Source organism: Pteronotus mesoamericanus, unplaced genomic scaffold (genome assembly GCF_021234165.1).
Source record: "Pteronotus mesoamericanus isolate MK-2021 breed Mesoamerican mustached bat unplaced genomic scaffold, CSHL_Meso_final contig_246, whole genome shotgun sequence".
NCBI lineage: Eukaryota > Metazoa > Chordata > Mammalia > Chiroptera > Mormoopidae > Pteronotus > Pteronotus mesoamericanus.
In genome coordinates, this window is record NW_026555104.1 from 3090987 (window position 1) to 3111970 (window position 20984).

General features: G+C 47.3%; 1 protein-coding gene across 1 annotated transcript; it reads right to left on the reverse strand.

Moving 5' to 3' along the window:
* Positions 1 to 3078: 3078 nt before the first annotated feature.
* LOC129070123 (uncharacterized) lies at positions 3079 to 16942 on the reverse strand. The gene is made up of 4 exons (XM_054572920.1): positions 16757 to 16942; positions 7760 to 7884; positions 5106 to 5252; positions 3079 to 3309 (listed from the first exon to the last, which is right to left on the reverse strand). The coding sequence occupies exons 1-4, from the start codon at positions 16923 to 16925 to the stop codon at positions 3079 to 3081; spliced, it is 672 nt and encodes a 223-aa protein (XP_054428895.1). The 5' UTR covers positions 16926 to 16942.
* Positions 16943 to 20984: the final 4042 nt, after the last annotated feature.

Here is a 20984-nt window from a genome sequence, read left to right on the forward strand (position 1 = left end):
TGCTGCTCTTTCCATGTGGCAACTGGGGTCATCCTTTTGCTAGACAAAGTGGCATGGCTCTCTCAGGCTTGAAATCCTTCAGTGGGTTCCCAATACTCTTGGGGTGACATCTGAAGTCTTTACAATGGCTTCTGAGACATCCCCACCCCCGGGCCAGGGGCTGGTGCCTTTTACCCTCCTCTGGCACCTCTCTTCCCCCTTCGCTGTCTCCCACTCCAGCCACCTGGACCCTCCTTTTAGTTTCTTGAAAGCATTGTTGAAGTCTTGGGAAAAGGTAAGGAAAAAACAGCGACAGCTACCATGTGTACTCATTATGTTGCAGACACGACCTGGTTGTGAGAGAGGCTCGCCACGACACTTCCTCACACGGGAAGGACCGAAGGTCACGTGGGGCAGGACCTCCGCGGGCTGGAGAGAGGGAGCAGCTGTCAGGTGTCCGAGTGGCCGATTCCAGCAATGAGCCCAAACTGGAAGCATTCAGGCTTTACCCTCTTACTACCGTGGTATAAGCATGAGCCTAAACCTGGAGAGAATGAGGACTCCGCAGTTCCATTTTCCTCCGCGGAACCCTGAGGGTCAGGAGGATCAGCGTAGATGTGGTCTCACTGTTGAGGGGAGCCCCTGGCCAAAAGCTCTGGCAGTTCTATGGACCTTGAAGTTGAAGGGGAGGTGAGAGGGAGAGAGGCTGGGAGTGAAAACGTAAGGTACCGAGTCAGGGTGGGGATAAACATCTTTATGGTTCTCTCTCATTCCCACCCTACAAGGAGGTGTGGGCAGGAACACCTAATAAACTCCATCTACCAAGGCCTCAGACCAGGACACCTAGAAAGGAAGGTGCCTGAGCTGGGAACACAAATATGTGATGATCACGGCTGGCCAGGGGGCCAGAGTCCATGACCCGAACTCCCCATAGAGTCTGCAGAGTGTGGTTGTCACCAGGCACCATGTGGGGAGGGCAGCTTTTCCATGAGGCTTGCCAGACAGGGCCTTGGAATTGCATGGAGTCAGGCCTGAAAAATCACACAGAAGCTTTTCACCAGGAGGAAGACGCCTCAACATCCTCCAGCACCTTCCCCGAGATCCCAGTCATAAGTGGCAGAACTTGAACCAGCTCCGAGCTTCTCATTGTACCAGGAGCCTCCCCCTCACTCCCTGCATTGCTTCTAACCCGTCCCCCAGGGACCTTGCCCACCTCTCCCCCACCCCCACCCCCCAAGCTCCAGCCTCTCCCTTGCAGGGGTCTTGCCATTGAACCTACCTGCCCCGCTTGGCCGCCAGGAGGTCGATGTTCTTACTTTGACAAATTTGCTCTAGAAGGCAGCAGCCAAAATGGAAAGATGTCATGTACAAGCAGTGACAAATGAATCCATTAGCATTGGTCATACACGGATGGGCGATTTTATCAAGAGAGCTGAGGAGACGGCAAAGGATGAGTAAACTGTGGGGCAGAATGGGGTAAGAATGTGCGTGGTGGAAAGAAGGGGAAGGGTTGTCAAGGAACACGTATAAAGGACCCGTGGACAAAGCCGAAGGCAGGTAGGATTGAGGGAGGGAGGGAGGGGTGGGTGGGGCAGGGGTAAGTGGTGGTGGGAAAATGGAGACAACTGTGCTTGAACAGCAATAAAATAAAAAAGAACGTGTGTGATGATTCTGAACAGGGTGGAATATGCTCATAAATACTGCCTGTCAGGCTGCTGGGCGCAGGGCAAGCCTGGGAAAGCCTGTCTGGGCTGCGGAGGGCATCCGGTCAAATGCCTGCAGGAGGTTCAGGACAGCACTGGTGTCACCTCTTGAAATGCAAGTTTCCTCATCTGTAATCACACTGGATTAGTGCAGTGGAACAATGGTGTAGATTAAATGAGGCGAATCCACAAAAGTTTTTAACACAGTGCCTGGAACAAAATAGTTACTCAGGCTATACAGGCTGGTGCAATTGCTATTATTTCTCACCTGTGAGTCTTTCCTGGCTCAAGTCCTACGGTAGAAGAAAAGCTCTGTGCAGATCTTGCTTTGTGAATGTATTGATTTCTGCAAAAATACATGTAAATCAGATTTATTGTCAATTGTGAGTTACATCTTAAGTTCTTTTGCGATGCCTGGGCATGTGGCCTGAGTGTGAGAAATCTCTGTGTGTCTCCAGCTTTCACCGCCTTGCACTGTAACTGTCTGGAGTTTTATCTCCGTTTGGGTCTGGGTGGAAGGCTACACCTTGTTTAAAAGAAAACATGTCCAGGTGGGGTGGCACCCTTATGCAGCCTGCCCTTCTGTGTGAACTGCCTACCCGAGAGTAGATGCAGGTGGGAAGGAGTGGCTCATGGTTAGAATAAAAGGAAAGAGAGACAGGAGCTCATACACAAACTGCCAGGTGATGCTCAAGATGTGCAGGATGGCATCTTAATCCAGAAGGCAAATCAGCCTGCGGGCAGGTAGGGTAGTGACGGGGACGGTATCGGGCAGCCGGCTACCACAGGCCCTTCTAGGAAGGGAACTGAATGAGTTCTTGAATTCCTTTGCTGGTAGATATTAATTACTTTCCATCAGCCATTGTCCTACTTTCTTTTCCTGATGGTAGAACTTGCCTCCCAGTAAATACCCAATACTTACCTTCTCAGCTTCCCTTGGAGTTATGTCATGGTTAAAGCACACCATCCTGGCCACGGAGAATTGCTGGGACATCTGCTGAGTGGTTCTTGGGAGAGATTCTCCTTCTGGATGTGTGTTGCATGAGTAGAAACTTCAGCCTTCTAGTGCTTTATGTGCCCACCTAAGGATGTGGTGTTTGGTGCAGTGGCAACCATTTTGTGACCATGAGGAGCTAATCCCAAGGTTATCATCCAATACTCTGGGGATGGTGGACCAGAAAAGTGGAAAAAAGTGGAGTCCTTGATTTACTCTACTGCAACCAGCCCTGCCATTTTTCAGACTTTTGAGAAAAGCATACTTATTGAGGAATTCTTCAACTTATTCAAATGTTAAGTCAGGTTTGAGAACGTTTCAGCATTCCTGAGTTCATGGGATTTAAGTGTTTTAATGCAAAGTCTTGTAGCAAAGGATCAGAATATAGTTTCATAATTTTTATTATTTCATGTTAATACATTTATTTGCTTTATCTATTGGAGGGAACAAAGGTGTTTTAATAAGGCTTCCTGGTTTCTCTTTCTCACAATTGTTGTCGCCCTGTCCCAAGCCCAGGTCTGTGGAAGATAAAGATGAATCTTGGAGATTGCTTTTGTCGGTCCACAAAATACCCGTTTTGCTCATGTGCAGACTCATGGGCAGGAGCTGGGGAAACACCAGCCTTTGCATCTCCTATGAGGCAGAGAAACAGGCAATGAAATGACACATGGGGGGCGGAAGCACCTGTTCCAGCACAACAGGCCCACCCTGGCTCTACTGCTGACTAATGGTAAATCTTGGGCAAGTTAATTAACATGTCTCATCCTTTGCTTCCTTGCTGATAAAATGATGTTAATCAGGTGGAGGTCGTAAGGATCAGGATTGGGAAGACTTTACCACTATGCTTGGCACATAGTAAGAACTCAATACATGGTACGATTGCTGCCAGTACATGGCAGATCTGCTCTTCCCAAGTGGCTCTGTCAGTTCAGAGCGTGTTCCTATCTGCAGACTTTGTTCTCCCGCAAGACCTTGGGGAGTTGGATTTAGCAGAAAGCAGCTCAGATTTGGATAGCCCTCAGCTCCTTCTGGGTCTATCAATTGATGGAGCTGTTATTATTAATGTTTCATTACATTTGTGTTTGCAGCATGATTTTTGGCTCATGGCTTGGTTTCCCCTAGAAGACTAGAAGCTCCTTGGGGGTTAGGATTGAGATTCCATTCCATTCCTGAGATTTCCATTCCTCTAGAGTTCTCAGTTCTGGGCTGTGCATATGTTGGCCAGTGAACGGATAGATTGGGGCTAGTTTCCAGAAAGTTCAGAGAACAGTCGTTCTAAACTTGGCTATGCATTCAATAATGTGTGCATAGAATGACCAACCATCTGGTTTCCACAAATTCCAAAGACTCGAGGCTTTCAGTTTTAAAACCATAACTGAGGAGTTTCCTGGGACTCAGGACTTTTAGTGCTGAAAGATGGAGAATTTGGGCGAAAGTGTGAAAGTCAGTCCTGGGAAAACTCAGTGGGTTGATCATCTTATCAAGAGAGTTTTAAAACCTGCTGACACCTGGGACCCGCCCCCAAAGCCTCTGGTGTCTTGGGCGTGAGGGCAAAGCCTGGGCATTCCCATGGCCAATGAGCCCGGAGGTTCTGAAGTTCAGGAAAGGAGGAGAACTACAGGTGAGCGAAAGGTCCTGGCCTGGGCTCTTGCGTACCCTGGAACTGTGCATGGGTTACACGTGGCCCAAACAACTAGACCCCTTCAGATTTATGGGTGCTGATGACGTGAACAAGGGTGGGGAGGCACAGGCTGAGCCATGACGCATAAAGGTGGTGGAGAGGGAAGAGGTTAAAAAAGAAAATTCCAAGGCCTCATCCAAGACCCTCTGAACTGGGACTCTACATTGGAATCAGGATTCCCTAGAGGTTCCTACGCTCACCCAAACTCTAGAATCATGAAACTGTATAGCTAGAACACATCACAAAGACGTAACAGTAATAGTTTTGAGGAAGTACATTTGGAAATAGTTCCACTTGAATTGACTTGGGCCCAGAAGGTAACAGGTGAAATGAAGGGATGAGAACCAGAACCATCTATGACAAAAATCTCCTCCTTTCCCCAGACCTTTTCCACCCCGTGGGAGCAGGAGCAGGCGTTCCTGACCACCAACGACGTGACTCTCTGCCTGTGGACCTCCCCTAACCCTCAGGCCCCAGCCTGCAGGCAGGCTAGAGGCAATCTCTTGTGGTTGATGAGATTATTGTTCTCAATTCTCCTCTCCCTCCTCCCCTAGGAGCTTACAGTAAACAAAAGTGGAATGGGGCTATTTCCCTGCAGACTAGCAAGTGAGAAACATGGATGCTGGTGATTGTAAACCACTGACTTTTGAGGTGGTTGGTTGGGCAGCATTTGTGGGGCCAGAACTGACTTGTCGTGGATCTCAGTCAAGGACCTTTGTAATCCTTTTCAGAAGAAACGCTTGCTCACCGTGGTGGCCAGGGCCTGGAAAGGCGTGAAGACCTGGCGGAGCTGATAGCATTTGTGCATGTTGATGTTTCCAAAGCGACTACGACGTTCCTTCCGGCAGGCCAGTCTCTTCTCCGCCTTCATGTCCAGGAAGTGCCAGAAAGGGCTCTGCTGGGGCAGATGGGCCATGTGTGCCTGTGGGGTCCCACCGGCTCACACAAGACAGGGTGGACTGTTTAAAACAGGCAGCTCACCTCCCTGCCTCTCGTTCATTATGGGACTGCATGTAGCTTTCTGCATTTCCTGTGGCCCTGGGAGGCGGAGCAAAGGGCCATGCCCCCCACGAGCTGCTGGGGCTGCACTGGAGATTGAGGGTTAGGGCACTGAGTTCTAGCCGAGACTGTACCACTCCCTCTAGGACCTTGTCACACCAACCACCTCTAAGTGGGTTAGCGATGAAGGGCCTTTCCAGCCTTGGAATGGCACGATTTACCAGAAACTGGCATGTCATCGAGACGGTGGCAGTCGAAGGCCATCCTTCCAGAAGGCAGGAGGCAGGATCTGACTGACGTGTGACTGTGCGGTAGAGGGACCTCTCTTATGATTCTAATCTCAGTCTGTTAGAGACTGAGGAGCAAATCAGCCCTGCTGGCGTTTCACTACAGAGAGACACTGACGTGGGGTGTCTAGGGGGCTCCCCAAGGCCAAGAACCCCCTTGCATGGCCTCTCCTTGCTCGCTGTGGAAGGCACCTCCTGCTGGGCACCCGCAGCTGCTTAGACGCTTGCTCTCAGCTGGTTTTCCCAGTTCCTGGGCTTCTCACCCTCCCCTGCCTCCTCTCTTCTGGCCTCCTCTCGGCACTGACAACAGAGCCCTGCCATCTGCCCGTACTTCAGTTTGTCCTCCAGAGCTGCTCCCTGTTCTTGCTCCGCCCAGAGGGAGGCCCGGGCGTGGCCAGAGGGAGAGTGTTGGCGGGCCTAGATTCTTGCCCACAGGGCCCATCTCAGGCATGCTTGATTCCCCCTTGCATGCAGACGAGGCTCAGCAAATGCTGCCTCTCTCTCAGTATTGATTCTTTTACATGCCCTCCCACCCCCACCCTGAGGCAGGGGTGTGTTTGGCGAGGTGGTGGTGGTGGATGGATTCCAGCTGCTGATGGCCGAGCGTGCCCGCCTTTCTGGCCGAGACACCTGGGAAGTGGGAATGCGCTGAGGAGTGGGCGGCTGGACACCCCGCAGGAACCTCATCCCAGTTAGGGAGTTGAGCCATTTCCTGCCTCCCACACAGCAGGAAATGAATGTGTGTTATTTCTTCCAGTGTTGACCATAAGGATACCAGACAGGGCACTGCGATAGCAGCTTTGGAGGCAGGTGAGAACAGAGGAGCTGACCAAAAGCAGAGATCACTAGGGATTTTACAGGTCAACACCCCCTATCCCAAATAGAAAAACTGAGAGACTCAGCAAGGTGAGAGGACTTTCTTGAGGTCTCTGTCACCTTCTCTTGCATCTAGTTTAAATTTACATATGTAGCTTCAGGGCAGAGACTCTGTTCCAGGGAAGGCGGCTCCCAGAGTCCACGTTGAAGACAGAGAGAGGGCTGCCAGTGGGCTTCATTGGGGCGAGAAGAGCCTGATCATGCGGGATCGGGCCAGGGCTGACTGGGAGCAGAGCTAGGTCTGCAGTGAAAGGTGAGAGAGTCTGCCATCCCTGGGCTCTTCAAGAGCCGTTAGTCACATTTTTCCCTGGCTTGTCATGCCACCTGTCTTGAAGGTCATCATCACAAGCTTCACTACCACCATCACATTTTTATTAGAGGAGCCAAGTTTGCACGCACCCCCTTCTCTGCCTGGACCCTCTCCCTCCTCTACTCCCCTCCTGCCTTTCCTACTTGTCTTTCAGCACTCTGATTTTGGCTTCCAAGCAAGTGTCACCTCTGACCGAGGCCTGTCTGGTCCCCAGAGTTAGCTCCTCCTCCTCCTCTGGGTTTCCAAACCATTTACTCCAAGGGTCTGTGTCCCCCACTTGACTTACTACAAGTGTCTCTCTACACGATTATGTCCCAACTACACCCTAGGGTCCTTGAAAACAGGCCTGTGTTTTACCCATCTTAGACGGATGTCATGTTATGTACAAAGTGCTCAACAGAGGATTGTCACGCAAGCAAGCAATTGTTTTGAAGACCACTTCTGGATTTTAAGAGAGTAGGGAGAAAGGATTAAATTACCACACACATTCCAAAAATGTCTCTTTCACACAAAATAGCATGAACCTGTTAACCAGAGGGTGAGGTACAGGTGAAGATGCACATCTCACGTAGTGGAGATGAAACAGCCACTGAAGAGGAACAGAGGTACCTGGGGTGGAAAGGACCATTCAGAACATCAGAAAACTGTCCGATTTTGAGGATTTTTTTCTTTTGGGGAGGGCTGATGAGAGTCACCACTCACATGTATGACCTGTGTTTGGGACAATCCCTCTCTCTGCACCGGTCTCACCGGGAAGCAGGGGGCTATGAGGGCGGGAGGAGGTCAAGGGTAAAGAGAAAGCATTTACTTCTGCTCCTTGAGTTTTGTCAGCCACAGCACCTTGTTTGCTCAGCTGACCCCTGAATGGGACACAGTCTCACTTCTCAGTCACAAAGGATAAGGGAAAAAAGGGACCCTTGGAAGACTTACGTCATGTACTCGGAAACTCTTTGCGGTGGGAAGAGACAATTCCCAGCTTTGTCCCACAGCTTTGGTGCTCAGACTCGAGACTGATGGTGGATAAACAGGTCCCAGGGAGATCGGCAGCTTCCAATCTGTTCCAAGGAGACAGCAGAGAAAGGTCACATTGCAGAATCCCACGCACAGGGCTCGCTTCTTCCCGGCCAGGCCAGGGTGGATTTCTCCAGGTTTGACCTCGCAGCATAACAAGGAAGAGGCTTGTGCAGAAAGAAGCAGACCCTCAACCCAGGGCCAAACATGAAAGCTCTTGTTAGGACATGAATGGAACCCATAGGATATTCTGATTTGCTCTTTCTGGAAGCTGGGAATGTGATATACATGGTAAGCCATTCTCTTTGCCAGGTGCAGTATGAGTAAGTTGTTTTGTTAAGGGCACATGAGTTGAGTTCATTTTTACTCTAGGGGGTTAACTGAGTAGAGAAGATCATTAGGGGCTCCAAATGGTGATTTAATTAAATTAACTAAAGAATGAATTATGTGACCATCTTATTTTCCTGTGTTTGTGCAAAATTATTCTTTTACTTTTGTACAGAGGTCAGCAAACTCTCTCTGTAAAGAGTCAGGTAGTAAATATTTAAGTTTCATGGGCCATGCAGGCTCTGTCATAACTATATAACACAAAACTGCATCACAAAAGTAGCCATAGACAACATGTAAATGAGTAGGTGTGGCTATATTCCAATAAAAAGTTATTTATGGTCACCATAAAATTTCATATAATTTTCATGTGTCACAAAATATTATTCTTTTGATTTCCTTTTCAGCTATTTAAAAATGGAAAAAAACCATTCCTAGTTTGCAAGCCATCCAAGAACAGGTTGCGGGACACACTTGGCCCATGAGCTGTAGTTTGCTGACATCCTGCCTGAGTGATGCCCCAATATGCCTTTTGTTGCAAGGAGACATGTACTCGTTTCCCAAATGGAAGTGAGAGTTCTGAAGTTTTCTCAGCAATGTCAACATCCGTGTGCAAGCAGGACACCTGGACCATGATCAAACCTTAAACAAACCAAGCCCAGGCCGGCCGGCCTAAGTCAACTATAAAGTCTAGGGTTCCAAGAGACATTGAAGTCATCCAGTTCATATTCTAGACTGGATGTGTGACCACATTTAAAACCAACTTAGGGATGCAAGCCTCCTTTCTATTAAACAAGAAAGAGAAGAAAAGAAGGGAAGGAAGGAAGAAGGGAAAAAGGGAAGGAAGGAAGGAAGGAAGGAAGGAAGGAAGGAAGGAAGGAAGGAAGGAAGGAAGGAAGGGTAAGGGAAAAAACCCAGTTCCTAGAGTAAACGAAGTCATCATTGTCCCTTAATCATTCACTTTTAAGGCTGACTGAGTTTCTGGGGTGTGATGCAATTCTGCCTCAATTCAGTGTTATCTAACTCCCTAATATTGTCAGAGTTCTTTATCTCCCACATATATGCACTGAAGGGGGTAAATAATGGCAAGACTGCATCTCTAGGTTTCCTTTAACATCTTCCTCTTCCAGCCATGGTCTTGGGTGGAGATCATTTCCTTTTCCCCAGATTTGAGGAGCAGATGTGGAGAGCCAGGGTGGGGAACCTGGGTGGTGTTTGCTGATGTGGTCCCCAAAATCTCCTAGCAGCCCAAGGCGAAGCATTGCTCTTCTAATAAAATTTAAAAACAAAGAATGAAGTAAGCTTCATATAGCAGTTTCCCTAAGATGTCAGAGAAGGTATATATATATTTTAAAAAACCCCTCAGAATGACTTTTTGTGGGGTCAGCCTAAACACTTAAATTTGGAGATCATAGTGGAATTCTGATATTTTAAAACTTTCCTTGGTGGGAGTGGGTTGGTGGTGAATTAGCACAGCCTCGCACAATGTCTTGAACGCAGCGGGCTCTCAATAAATGCATATAAAGCAGGTGAAAAGGGGCGAGGGTTTTGGAGAGGATTTTGTCTGGACAGGAAACTTGGGTTTCCTTCTAGCTGAACCATTCTGCGGGTTGCATCTCAGGGCTATGGAGGAGCTTGTGATATTCTGGGGGAGAAGCTCCCCTTCAGGCCCAAGGCGAGCTGAGTCCAGCCTTCGTGTTCCAACACCAGACCACACGTGGCTGTCTGTCTCAAACAGCTGCCACTGGCGCCGTGTTATCTTCAAAGAGGCATCCCGCTTCCTTGGGCTTTGCCAAATCCTCCTCAGTCAATAGCGTCTGCCTAATGCTACGTTTGCAATCAACCCTCCAGCAGGGACCAGCCAGCAGGTGGAGGGGCCAGCCCGCACCCAGCTCAGGATGTGGTCCCCCTGCGTCACGGAGCCTGCGTACCCTCAGTAGGGAAGAAGGACCTGGGGGTTAGAAAGGGTCGAGGAAGATGAGGCTGCTGCTTCCTGTTGCTCTTTTCCCTTGTGAAATAATTATGACATTTGGGTAATCGTTCCTCTCTTATCCTTAGGAATAGTTTTTCTTTGAGGGGGATGATGGTGGGGGGAGAAGGAAGTGGCTTCTTCCTTCTTGAAAAGAGGCTGTTCTCTGGAAGTGATTAAACCCTGGAGAGAATCCCTATAGTCATCGAAGCCTGAGAAAGCTGTAAAAATGATTATTTATAACCTAAAAATAAGCTCCATGCCCTCTCTCCTGAAAGCACTACTTTGGTACAGAAAAAAAAAAAAGGCGTCTTTGCATCTTGGAATTACATGCCGAGCTCTCAAAGACACAGTATAGGTCCTACTGATCTTTGAAACCCCAGCAGCAGTCAGGAAACTTGGCATCTAGTGGGTGCTTAATACATGCAGATGACAGAGTAAACATTAAACGCTGAGCACCAGCAATGTTCCGGGCTATGGGGGCATTTTAATCTTTTTTCAACACTATCCCAGCTAGTAGGTGAGCTGTCTGCTAAAACGGCAGTGTGCCTTGAAAAAGTATGACTTGTGTTGAATTTCAATTTCTTTGCTGAAAGTCGGTGGAAACGTGCTTTATCGCCGCTCACGTCTCTTTGGCTTGTCAAGTCTTCAGCAGTTTCTGCTTAAGGGGAATTTAGCTTTCCGATCACTCACGCTTTGGCCCCAGCAGCGACCCTCATCCCTGGTGGTGTGTGGAAGACTCCTGAAGTGAAGGGCTTTAAAAAATTCCAAGGCAAGGGCACATCCCAGGCCAAAGGTATCCAAGTTTTGGCCAATGGGACCCGCCCAGGCCCTCCGGGCGATTCAAATGTGGGCAGGCACGGCTCAAAGCCCTGGGCGAGAGGGAGTCTGAGGGCACTGGTGCTGAAGCAATAGCTGCCTCTCTGACTGCAACTCAGCAATCAAAGCGGGCAGCTCATAAGGGTTGCAATGATAATCCTGTGGATTACAGTATTTGATGGAAGTCAGCACTTTTTCTTTTCGACAGCTGCTTTTTCATAAGCCAAGAAAACTCCGAGTCTTTGTATCCAAAAGCCATTTAGTTGGATTAAAGCTTTATGGCTATTGGCCAGTTTTGCATGGGGCGGGGGTGGGGGACTATTAGTGTTCGAGGAATGCCAGGATTTCTCTCAGAGCAATGTTGGTGTTATTATCTATCAAATCCCCAGCTCCTACTATGGGGCCTGCCATGTAACAGATGCTCAAAAATGCTAAAATAATTACAGCAGCTGCTGCTTGCTGGATACGTACTGTTACCATCTCAATTAGTCTTCAAAACAACCATCTGAGGTAGGTCCAGAATTCTGAGATGGCCCCAAGATTCTGCCCTAATTAAGTGTTGCCTATATAACCTCCTCCCCTTGAGTGTGGGCAGGGCCTATGAATATGATGGGATATCACTCATGATTATGTTACTTAGTGGCAAAGTTAAAGGAATTTTGCAGATGTAATTACAGTCTCTAATCAGTTGGCTTTAAATCAATGAAAAGGAAGCTTATCTCAGATGGGTCTGACCTCATTAAATGAGCCCTTTAAAAGCAGGTTGAGCGATTACACTCAAGTCTTGCTGGCCTTTGAAAAGCAAGCCACTGTCAGTTCTAACACTTCAAGTAAAGGATTCAGTCAACAATCCTGAGCCTCAGATAAGATGCTGAGCAGAGGAGCCAGCTAAATTGTGCCCAGACACCTAACCTCCACACAGGTGTTATTTTAAGCTGCTACATCTGTGATAATTGGTTACATGGCAATAGCAAACTAATACACTAGTGGAGGAATCATAGTGCAGAGAAGCTGAAGGACTTGGCCAGGGACCCATATTAGGAACTGGTGGAGCTGTGGGTCAAATGCTGACATTTCTGATCCCATGCTGTTTAACCATGATGCTGCTCACAGTTCGTAAAAGGAGGCTCATCTGCACCCACTCATGGGTTCTCTGCGAGCTGAGTGCTGGGACAAAGCCAAGGTTGGCTCCAAAGCCTCCTGCTTTGTGCCATGAAGTAGATTAGAGGCAGGAGGTATCAGCATACCTCACAAATGGTTTCTACACACCATGTATGTAGATCTGGCAGTGATGATCAGAGCCAGAGGTGTGGAAAGGGTATGTTTTTAGATCCACACTCCTAGCTGTCCCCTCAAGTTGACACGTATGTAAGTTGTGCCCAGAAGGGCTGAAGAGGCTCTTTTTTAATCAGAACTTGGACCACGCAGGACTATTTTCTGAACATCAAAGCCACCTTGAGAAAGAAAGAGACATGGCTTTTGTCACATGGTGACACCCATCTCCCTTGCTCCCACTAAGAGGATATTGGCTTATTTTCTGACCAGATTCAGAATTTAGACCATTATGATTATTAGAGTTGCCCTCCCTTATAGAAAAGCTAACTTTTACTTCTAGTAGTAAGATACCTTTTAATTCAGTTTTTCCATTATGTGTATGTGTGAAAGTTCATTGGTAGGTAAGAGGGTCTTGGAAAGTGATTGCTTTCTGGTGCAGCTGGGATGTGGATGTGATGCACAGAGGTGAGCAACCATTTTGTGAACATGAGGATTAGGAGAAGTAAAAAGCTACATGACCAGCTTGGGTCTCTGATGCCATCATGGAACCAAATACCAGCTCTGCACTGCCTTCCCCTGGACATCTTGTCATATGGGAGAAATATACTTTTCTTTCTGTTGGTGGAATTTTTTTCTTTTTATCCCTTCAGGTCCACTGCAATTCTGTCCAATGTAAAAATCTACATCATAAGCTATTTGAAAATACTTGGTACTGTCCAGTGTTAACATGTGCAAGGAAGAACTCAACATCTTTGCTATAATCTAAGAATCCCTTTCTAGAGTTGTAATCAGTATGAGGGAAAGAACAGGGATACCTCCCTTCAGGACTGACTCGTGGGAAGTATGGAGGGTGGTATAGGCTTTGATGTAAGGTGGCCAAAACCGAATTTAACCAGAGGAGCAAATCACCCTTTGGGCCTGATATGTCTAATTTTGTCTGAGGCAGAGAAGACCTGAAAAGGTGTTGCTTTCTGTCTTTGAGCACCTCTTACCTGAGTGTGTGTTTGTGATCTAAAAAAATACATACAGGTTTGGGGTAAGACGAGCCTGCGTATATGCCAGAGAGGCCGTCTTCTGCATCAGGAGACACAGGATGCGGCACAAGAAGGCATCAGACCTACTTTTTTTTTCTAGTCCAGTCAGAGCTGAATCCCTGAACTCAGCTCAAGGGCACTTGGACAAACTGCAGCTTGTTCAGAGAAAGAGAAAAATGATAAGAATGTTCAGTTTCAGAAACTGAAAACCCTAAAAGTCTGTTATTTGGAGCATGACTAAAGGAGGTGAGGATAATTAGACGGAAGAAGAACGATCCCTGTGGGGGATGTGGCAGTTATTTCCTGGCTGCTCTGTAGAAGAGGGAAGAGCTGGAACTCATGATGGAAGCTTCTGGGTGGGAGCCAGGTTTGTATTTGGGTTTGTGCACAATGCTAACAGCCACAGCTATCAAATACAGAGTGGCCTAGCTCAGTCGATCGTCCAGTTGTGGGTGATATTTAAGTATCCATTTGCACTTCCCTTTGAACTTCCATTTGCAGGGTGATCCTAGCAAACATTCACATGTTGGTTCCTTCTCTCAATGACTTCATGGATGAATTAAAGAGGGATTTAGCACCTGCTAAGTGTCAGGCTCTTAGGCTTCTAAGAGGTCTCCCAACTTTGTGATTCTTTGATGCTCTGAGTAGGAGGAGCTCCATTTTGCAAAAGGGGAAAAAACAAGGCTAAGACCTGGGACGAGATACAGAGAGCCACACAGCTTTTTTAAGGGGCGGACACTTCATCTTTCCTGAGCCTTTGCTCTATTTACTCTCCTTCCTTTTTCAATCATTTGTTCTTTTCAAAACAAGCACGCAAACAAACAAACAAACCATGCTCTGCTCAACCATCTAGTTGCGGTGATCATGAGAAGTCATGCCGCTCACCTGCCCCTGACCAACTGGAGTGGGCCCTCCCTTTGATGTGCAACTGTCCAAGTCTCCCCAGATACCCCGAGCAGAAGCAAGTTATAGGCAAAGGCTGTGGTTCACATTTCCTGCAACATATGGCTTTCTGATTGGGGAGTGGCCGCGGGTTCTGGAGATATAGTCACCCCTGCTACTCCCTGTGCTGAGATTCCCAAAATTGCTGTGGAAACCGCACATTTCCAAGCAAGCCCATTTTTCTTCAAACATTTTTTAATCCCCCTACCCCCCTCCTTCTCTCCGCCTCATACACACACACACACACACACACACACACACACACACACACACACGTACACACACACTCCAATGCCAGTCTCTATATCTTATGTGCGTGGATCTTTCCTGCCAGGATCTCTTGCTTGACACAGCCTCTGTGGGTTTGGGGTTGTCTCATTGGGCAATGAGGGCCAACTGTGCTTGTACAGCTGGGCATTCCGCAAGTAAGCAGGGCCCCTCCAGCTCAGGCCGCCTTTGACTTTGTAATGCGCCAGACTTACAAGATGCAGCGAGAGCAAATTGGCAGCTGTGTAGGACTGTCTGACGCTGTTGGAAAACTTGCTTTGTAATTTCCTGAGCCTTTCAGGGTCAGAAGTGGATAGAAACCCCCAAATGGAAGAAAATTCTAATCACTTTCAAGTGGGAGGAAAATAAGAAACAGATGAGCTCACATGGGTGCAGACTATAGATTCTGAACTGCAGGCTCCCAGGATAAATGTTCCCAAAACATCCAAAACCCTACCTTCTCAGAAAGCCAGTGTTGACATCCTGAGATGATTTACTGAGAAGACTGGACCGTAAGTGGCTGGAAGTGGTGTTCCAGTTTACACTCCCCGACATTGCTCTCTAAGACTGGAGATAAGTTGGAGAATGGAACTGGCCCCTAAAATGCATTCACTGTGTGTCTTTGATCATCTTCACCGATTTGATCGACCGAGGTATTTTCAGCATCTGGAACAGTGCCTGACACAGAGTGAGTGCGCAACAAATTCATTGAGTGAACAAGTGATTCCATTTTTTTGTATCCTGTGCACTCCTGAAGTTCTTGTCACTTAGCTGACTTTGTATAAATGGTTACTGTAGGAAACTAAGGTAACAAAGCCAAGGAGGCTTTGACTCAAACAGAACTGAGGGGAATATAAATCGGGAAGGCTGGAAGAGTCTGGAAGAATCAATATAGCTGTGTGGAGGTGTCTGCGAAAGTTGGTCGGTCACATGCAGACCCTTAGAAGTGTCTGAGCTGGGAGGCTGGAGCGGCCAGAAGTTTCTCCCACGGGCCTTTGAAGCGTATAGCTCGTTCTGAGCTCCACCTGAAATGAAGACTTTGCACTGGTTTCTCTAAGATAAAGGGGTCTCCCTTCTCTCTTCTACCTTTGCTGCATCTTTTCTTACCCTACAATTCTCCTTAACTTACTAGTTTTAGTCCTGGGGAGTAAGACCAGGCTTTACAAATGACCCATTTTCCAAGTTCTGTCTTATCCGGTTTACATTGTCACAGCTTTCATTGGTCTGAATGTGACTAAAACCAAGAAGACTTTTAGGAAATTGAAATGGTTGATTATCAAAAAGTGAGCACAGTCTACGTAATTAGACACCTTTTCTGATTCTGTGAATAGGACTCTAGAGGTAATTAGGAGAGTTGATGTGTCCCCTTTGCAAATGCAATTTGTCACTCTGTTTCACTCTTGAAGTGATAGCTCTATGTTAATGGCCAGAAAGGGTTGCATCTGCCAGTTTGTAAATGAGGCTTAAAGAGAACTTTTCACCTAAGAAATACCCTCTTGCTTTTACCTCTTCTATCAATGACACACACTTAGCAGAAATATCATGTAGATATATTTGCAAAAGGTTTGCTTTCGTTAGCTAGAGAAACAGATGGAAATGCAAAGGTGTCTTGCCTCTATGCCTTCCTCAGCTTTCTGGGCACAGAAAGTACAAGCTTCTCCATACATTTAATTCAAGGTAGGTAATTTAGAGCTTTATGAGCCACCGGCAAGGGTATGATTTGTTCCTCATACTTGAGATACCTCATTGGCTAGTGGCTGTTCCCTGCCTTAATGGGATATGCATGGGGCTCAGGTGTGTGCTTTGCTGGGCTTAGAGACTGAGCCCAAAGTAGACGTGCCCAACTCTGCAGAAGTAGAGGCAATGAGTGGGGCCAAGGGTTGTGGGCTCCTGCCCAGAACCAAGCCTTCCCCTGGAGATGGTGCTCTCCACTGTTCCTTCCAGAGTCAGTTTCTCTCGCGGAAAAGGCAAGGCTGGCCCTCTGGGACCCAGGACACAGAATGTGGCTATTGAGTTCATTGACATGCACGGCCTTTGGTTTCCCTGGAAGCAGTTAGTTCTCTTTGGCCCAGATAAGACTAGGCATGGAAATTCGGGTTTTTGAGCCAGAAGTTGTCATAAGCAGCAGTAGCTCTGCAGAACTGCCATTTACAACCTTCACTGTTTCCTGTCATGCAAGATCTGTCCTTGGCCCAGGAGGCTCCAGCTCTGGGGCCCCGTCTCATAAAACCGAAGGGTCCCCTAGATGCACGGGACTGGGTCCGTAAGCCTGGCTGGCCCTACCTGTCGCATCTTTTTGCGGTTCTGTTTTGCTGAGAGGGGAGCCTTCTTCAGTAGACTTGTCACCTCCTGTCTCCTTTGTTTTGTCCTCCATGATCTGGGCACCTTCCCCATTCCACAGCACCTGACTGCGAGGCCAGGCCTGGCCCTCCAGCAGCTTCTCAGGCTTCATGTTCTCCTTCCTCTCATGGGGAGCTCTAGACATAAAACAATAAAATTAAAATTAAAAAATGCACTGTCAGGCGTGATGTTTTGAGTGACTCAACAGCCCCGGAGAAGTGACCCAGCAAGTGGTCAGAAGAGGAAGGAACTGAAGTGGGACCCCAGCTTCATGAGCATGTGTTTAGTCTGGAAGGAAAATAAATGGATGCTTTCCACTTATTTTTGCGTGTCTTTATACAGTCATACTGACAGAAGGATGGGAATATATCCCAAGGCACAGGACAATTGGAGAACAGGTGCTCCACACAAAATATGCCCAGTGGTGACACCAAAGATTAAACGCACGTGTGTGCCTGCACTCACACACTCATTGGAGCGCAGACAGAAAGGAAACAATTCTTACAGGGATGAAAGGCAAGAGGTCGGGAAACATCTAAAAGCTAGAATTTCATCTTTATGGAATAGGATTACTATACTGCATGTTAAATTGTATTTTCTGTTTCTTTTTTCTCATTTCCCCTCATATCAATTATTTGTTTACATTTTGGGAGAGTATAAACACAGTTCTTCAATGACTCTCAAACATCCAAGTCACAAGGTCCTTTCCAATTGGACCCTGCTCACTCCTCCGCCCTCTCCCCGATGCCTCCCCAGCGCTGTTTCGCCAGCAGAACCACCCTGTGCCCAGGACACGCTGCGGGCTCTCAGGCTTCCGTGACTTGGCTGTGGTTGCCCCTCTGCCTGGACTATAGCACTTTCCCTTCTCTGCCCCCCTCTCCTTCTAGCGATCTCCTGTGTGTTACTTTATGGTGCTTGTCCATGATATTCCCCAAATATCACCCTTAGATGTAGAACTGCCCTCCCTCTGGTCCCCATCACCTTTAAAATATCTCCATTTCAGTAATGACCAATTGTGCCAAAAAAGGGGCCATTTTCATGCCTGTATCCACTATTAGATTTTATGTTCTCTGAGGTCACAGACTCGGTCTTGTTTACTGGTATATGCCTAGCAGGTAGGGCTATATCTGGTTAAATCCATATTGGATGGCTGGCTGGCTGGACAGATGTGCGGATGGGTAGATGGGTGGGTGTGCGGACGGATGGAAGGACAGATGACAAAGTATTTGGTGAAGGTAGTGGGGAACAAGAGACAGTACATTCAAAACATTAACCATGTAGAAGGGAGAGTTGGAGTTGGGGGGCATGTTTAATTAGCCCCAGATCCACAGTGATGACCAGACTCAGGAGTGGATAGTCAAGGGGGTGCTTCTGTGCCCATGAGGGTTGCATCTGGGGTTTGTCGAGTCTCTTCTCCTACGGCAAAGACTCAGAGGGCAGGGCAGGGTTTTGCTTTGGCCTTTTGCAGTCAGCCCATCTGCAGAAGCACTAAGTGGTAAAATTAAACCCATTTAGTTTAATTTTTTTTCCCCGAGCACCAAAGAAACTTATTCTGGAAACCAGCATCCTAGAGATGATAATTAGGAAGGAACGGTTAAGGATTTAGAAATAACAGCATCGCACAATGATGAAACTATCCTCGCTGATAAGTTGGACAGAAACCTGAGATTTTCTCCATGCATACAAATAAAAAAATAGTGCATTTTTCTCTTATGAGTTTAAACTGGGTTTCTGAAGGCTCTGTTCACCTCCATGTTTGTCTTACTCTTCTCAAAAGATCCATCTTAAGCAGTTTGTGCGCCAAGCTGTTTTTTTAGAAAAACAAAACTCTTCAGCTTAGAACATCTGCTCAGCGTGTGATCACGGATACCTCCAACTTATCTAGCAAGTTGTCGCATTCGAACTGACACCCCTGAGGCATATTTTGGCACATTAAAGAAATCTACACTCAATAAATGTTATGATACATGTCTCTAGTGCCCTATTCAAGGATCTTAAAGTGCTTTGCTTACTTTGAGATGCTTGTTTATAAACTTGTAGCTAAGCATTACAGTCTACCAGACCCAGTCAGGTATGCAGATGAGTGCGGGCCCACGGGTCTCCTGTGAGCCTTACCCAGCCAAGATAAATAGGGCCATCACGTGACTGCTGGGGGGCTGGGGATGACCGTCACCAGAGCACATTCTGGTATATAAAAATTATACTCAGATAATGTTGAAGAGACGAGAATGCTTTTTAAAGGGCCCCAGTCCACCAACCAGTGGGGAACGGACCAGATTTCCACCTGTTTCAAATTAAATGTGTTTATTATCTTTGCTCCCCAGCTCAGCATAATCAGTTAGAAAATATCTCCTGCGATTTTAACCGAAATCGTATTTTTGTGGGTTTAATGGGCTGTCTGTTTTCACAGCAAGGCGGTGACATTCCTCCCCTCACTTTGACTCTGAGGTGGGCTTCATTGGAGCTCCAGCACGGTGTGTATGAGCTCTCCTCATTCAACACTCACGACCTGCTGCATCATGTCTCAGACTCTATGCCAGGGGTGAGGGGCAGAGTGGGCACAAGAGAGTCAGTCAGTAAATATACGAGAGAAGTAATTGTAGTTTTTGAAGGGGAATAAGCAAGGGAGACAGAACGAGTACTGTGAAGGCCCCCTTTTGGACTGGGTGATCAGAAAAGGCTATTTGGGCAAAAGAATCAAGAGCTAAGACCTGAAGGATTAGAACAAGCCATTCCGATAGAAACTGGGAGATGAGTATTCCAAGCAGAAGAAACAGCAATTGTAAAGGCTTTGAGACAGTCAAGAGCTTGTAGTATTTGAGGAAAGAGAGAAAAAGCCAGTGTAGTGAGGGGGAGGGGTGGGGGGAGAGGAGGAAGAGAGAGAGAGAGAAGAGAGACATGGGATGAGGCTGGAGAGAGGCCAGAGTCAGGTCAGGCAGGACCTCATAAGAAATGTTTAGGATTTTAGATTTTATTCTCGAAGCACTGGAAAGCCAGGAGAAAACGCCGTAGATAGATTTGCATTTTATGAGGGTTAGGCAGGCTAATCTATGGAGAAAAGGTAAGAGAGTGGGGAGGGGGCAGCAGGGAGGCCAGGTGGGGGCGGCTGCATCCATCCAGGTGAGAGGCGATGGCGGCTCGCCCTGGGATGACATCACTGGGGACGGAGAGGAAGATGGGGACGAGGGGCGCTGGAGCTGGCGGTGGGCTCAACAAGGCTTGCTGATGCATTGGCTAGAGGGGATAAGGGAAAAGGCGGCCCAAGAGACCTGCTGGTGTTTTGACATGAGCCAGAGGGTGGATCACAGTGCTACTTGCAGAGACAGGGGCTCTTGGGGAAGGAACAGCTATTGTGTGGGAGGATGGGGTATGAGAGTTCATTTTGGACTTGTTTACTGGGGACACCTGCTACTAAGCCCTATATAGAAACCAAGAAGTCTCTTGGCAATACACCTCTTGAAAGGCTCATTTCAATGCGTCGTTTTAACTTTAGCAGTCATGATAGAAACATTTGGAAGAACATGAGATGGAGGTTGAGACGAGTTGGGAATAAGAAATGATTCAAGGGTTGGCAATAAATCTGGTGAATGTCATAGCATATGGAAATACGTAACCATGGATTTTCTCCTTTGCAATGTCTCCTCTGACCAGACTTTATTTCTGCATTGGAATAAAATTGCTCCATGAGATATGGATGCAGAGAGTCTGAGAACTGCTTGTGCTGAGAGGGATGGCAGAAACTTCTGGAAAGGAGGACAAGAATTACGATGCAAAGAGAGAATGAAGTACTTGGGACTTGCAAGGCATACTCAGGGGATGATACAATCTGTTTATTTAATATTTTCCTTTTGAGTTTTAGCAAGTGGAACCCATTTTTTAAAAGCCACTCTTAAAATGACATTTCTCTGTAAATCAGATATGAAAAAAATGAACCAAGACACCTCTAAGCATTTCCTCAGCTGAGTCTCTCCCTCCCTATTAATTTTCAGCAGACTCTGTTGGTTTTTCCACCATCCTGCCTCTCCGAGCACACACTGTCCCACTCTCCACTTTGCTTATCTCTTTTTCTGTTTGATGTTCTGAAGGTGTCCAGGGTGCTTTTAGGAAGCATAATATTTGGGAGCTTGGTGAACAGCCTGCAATGCAAAATGCATTATGTTGAGGTTATCAC

Coding starts and splice junctions, on each gene's coding strand:
- LOC129070123 (XM_054572920.1), bottom strand. CDS start 16,925: ATGAAGCCTGAGAAGCTGCTGGAGGGCCAGGCCTGGCCTCGCAGTCAG. Junction 7,885..16,756: donor ACCGCAAAAAGATGCGACAG/GTAGGGCCAGCC, acceptor TCCTTGGAACAG/ATTGGAAGCTGCCGATCTCC. Junction 3,310..5,105: donor TCCAGGCCCTGGCCACCACG/GTGAGCAAGCGT, acceptor TCTGCCTCATAG/GAGATGCAAAGGCTGGTGTT.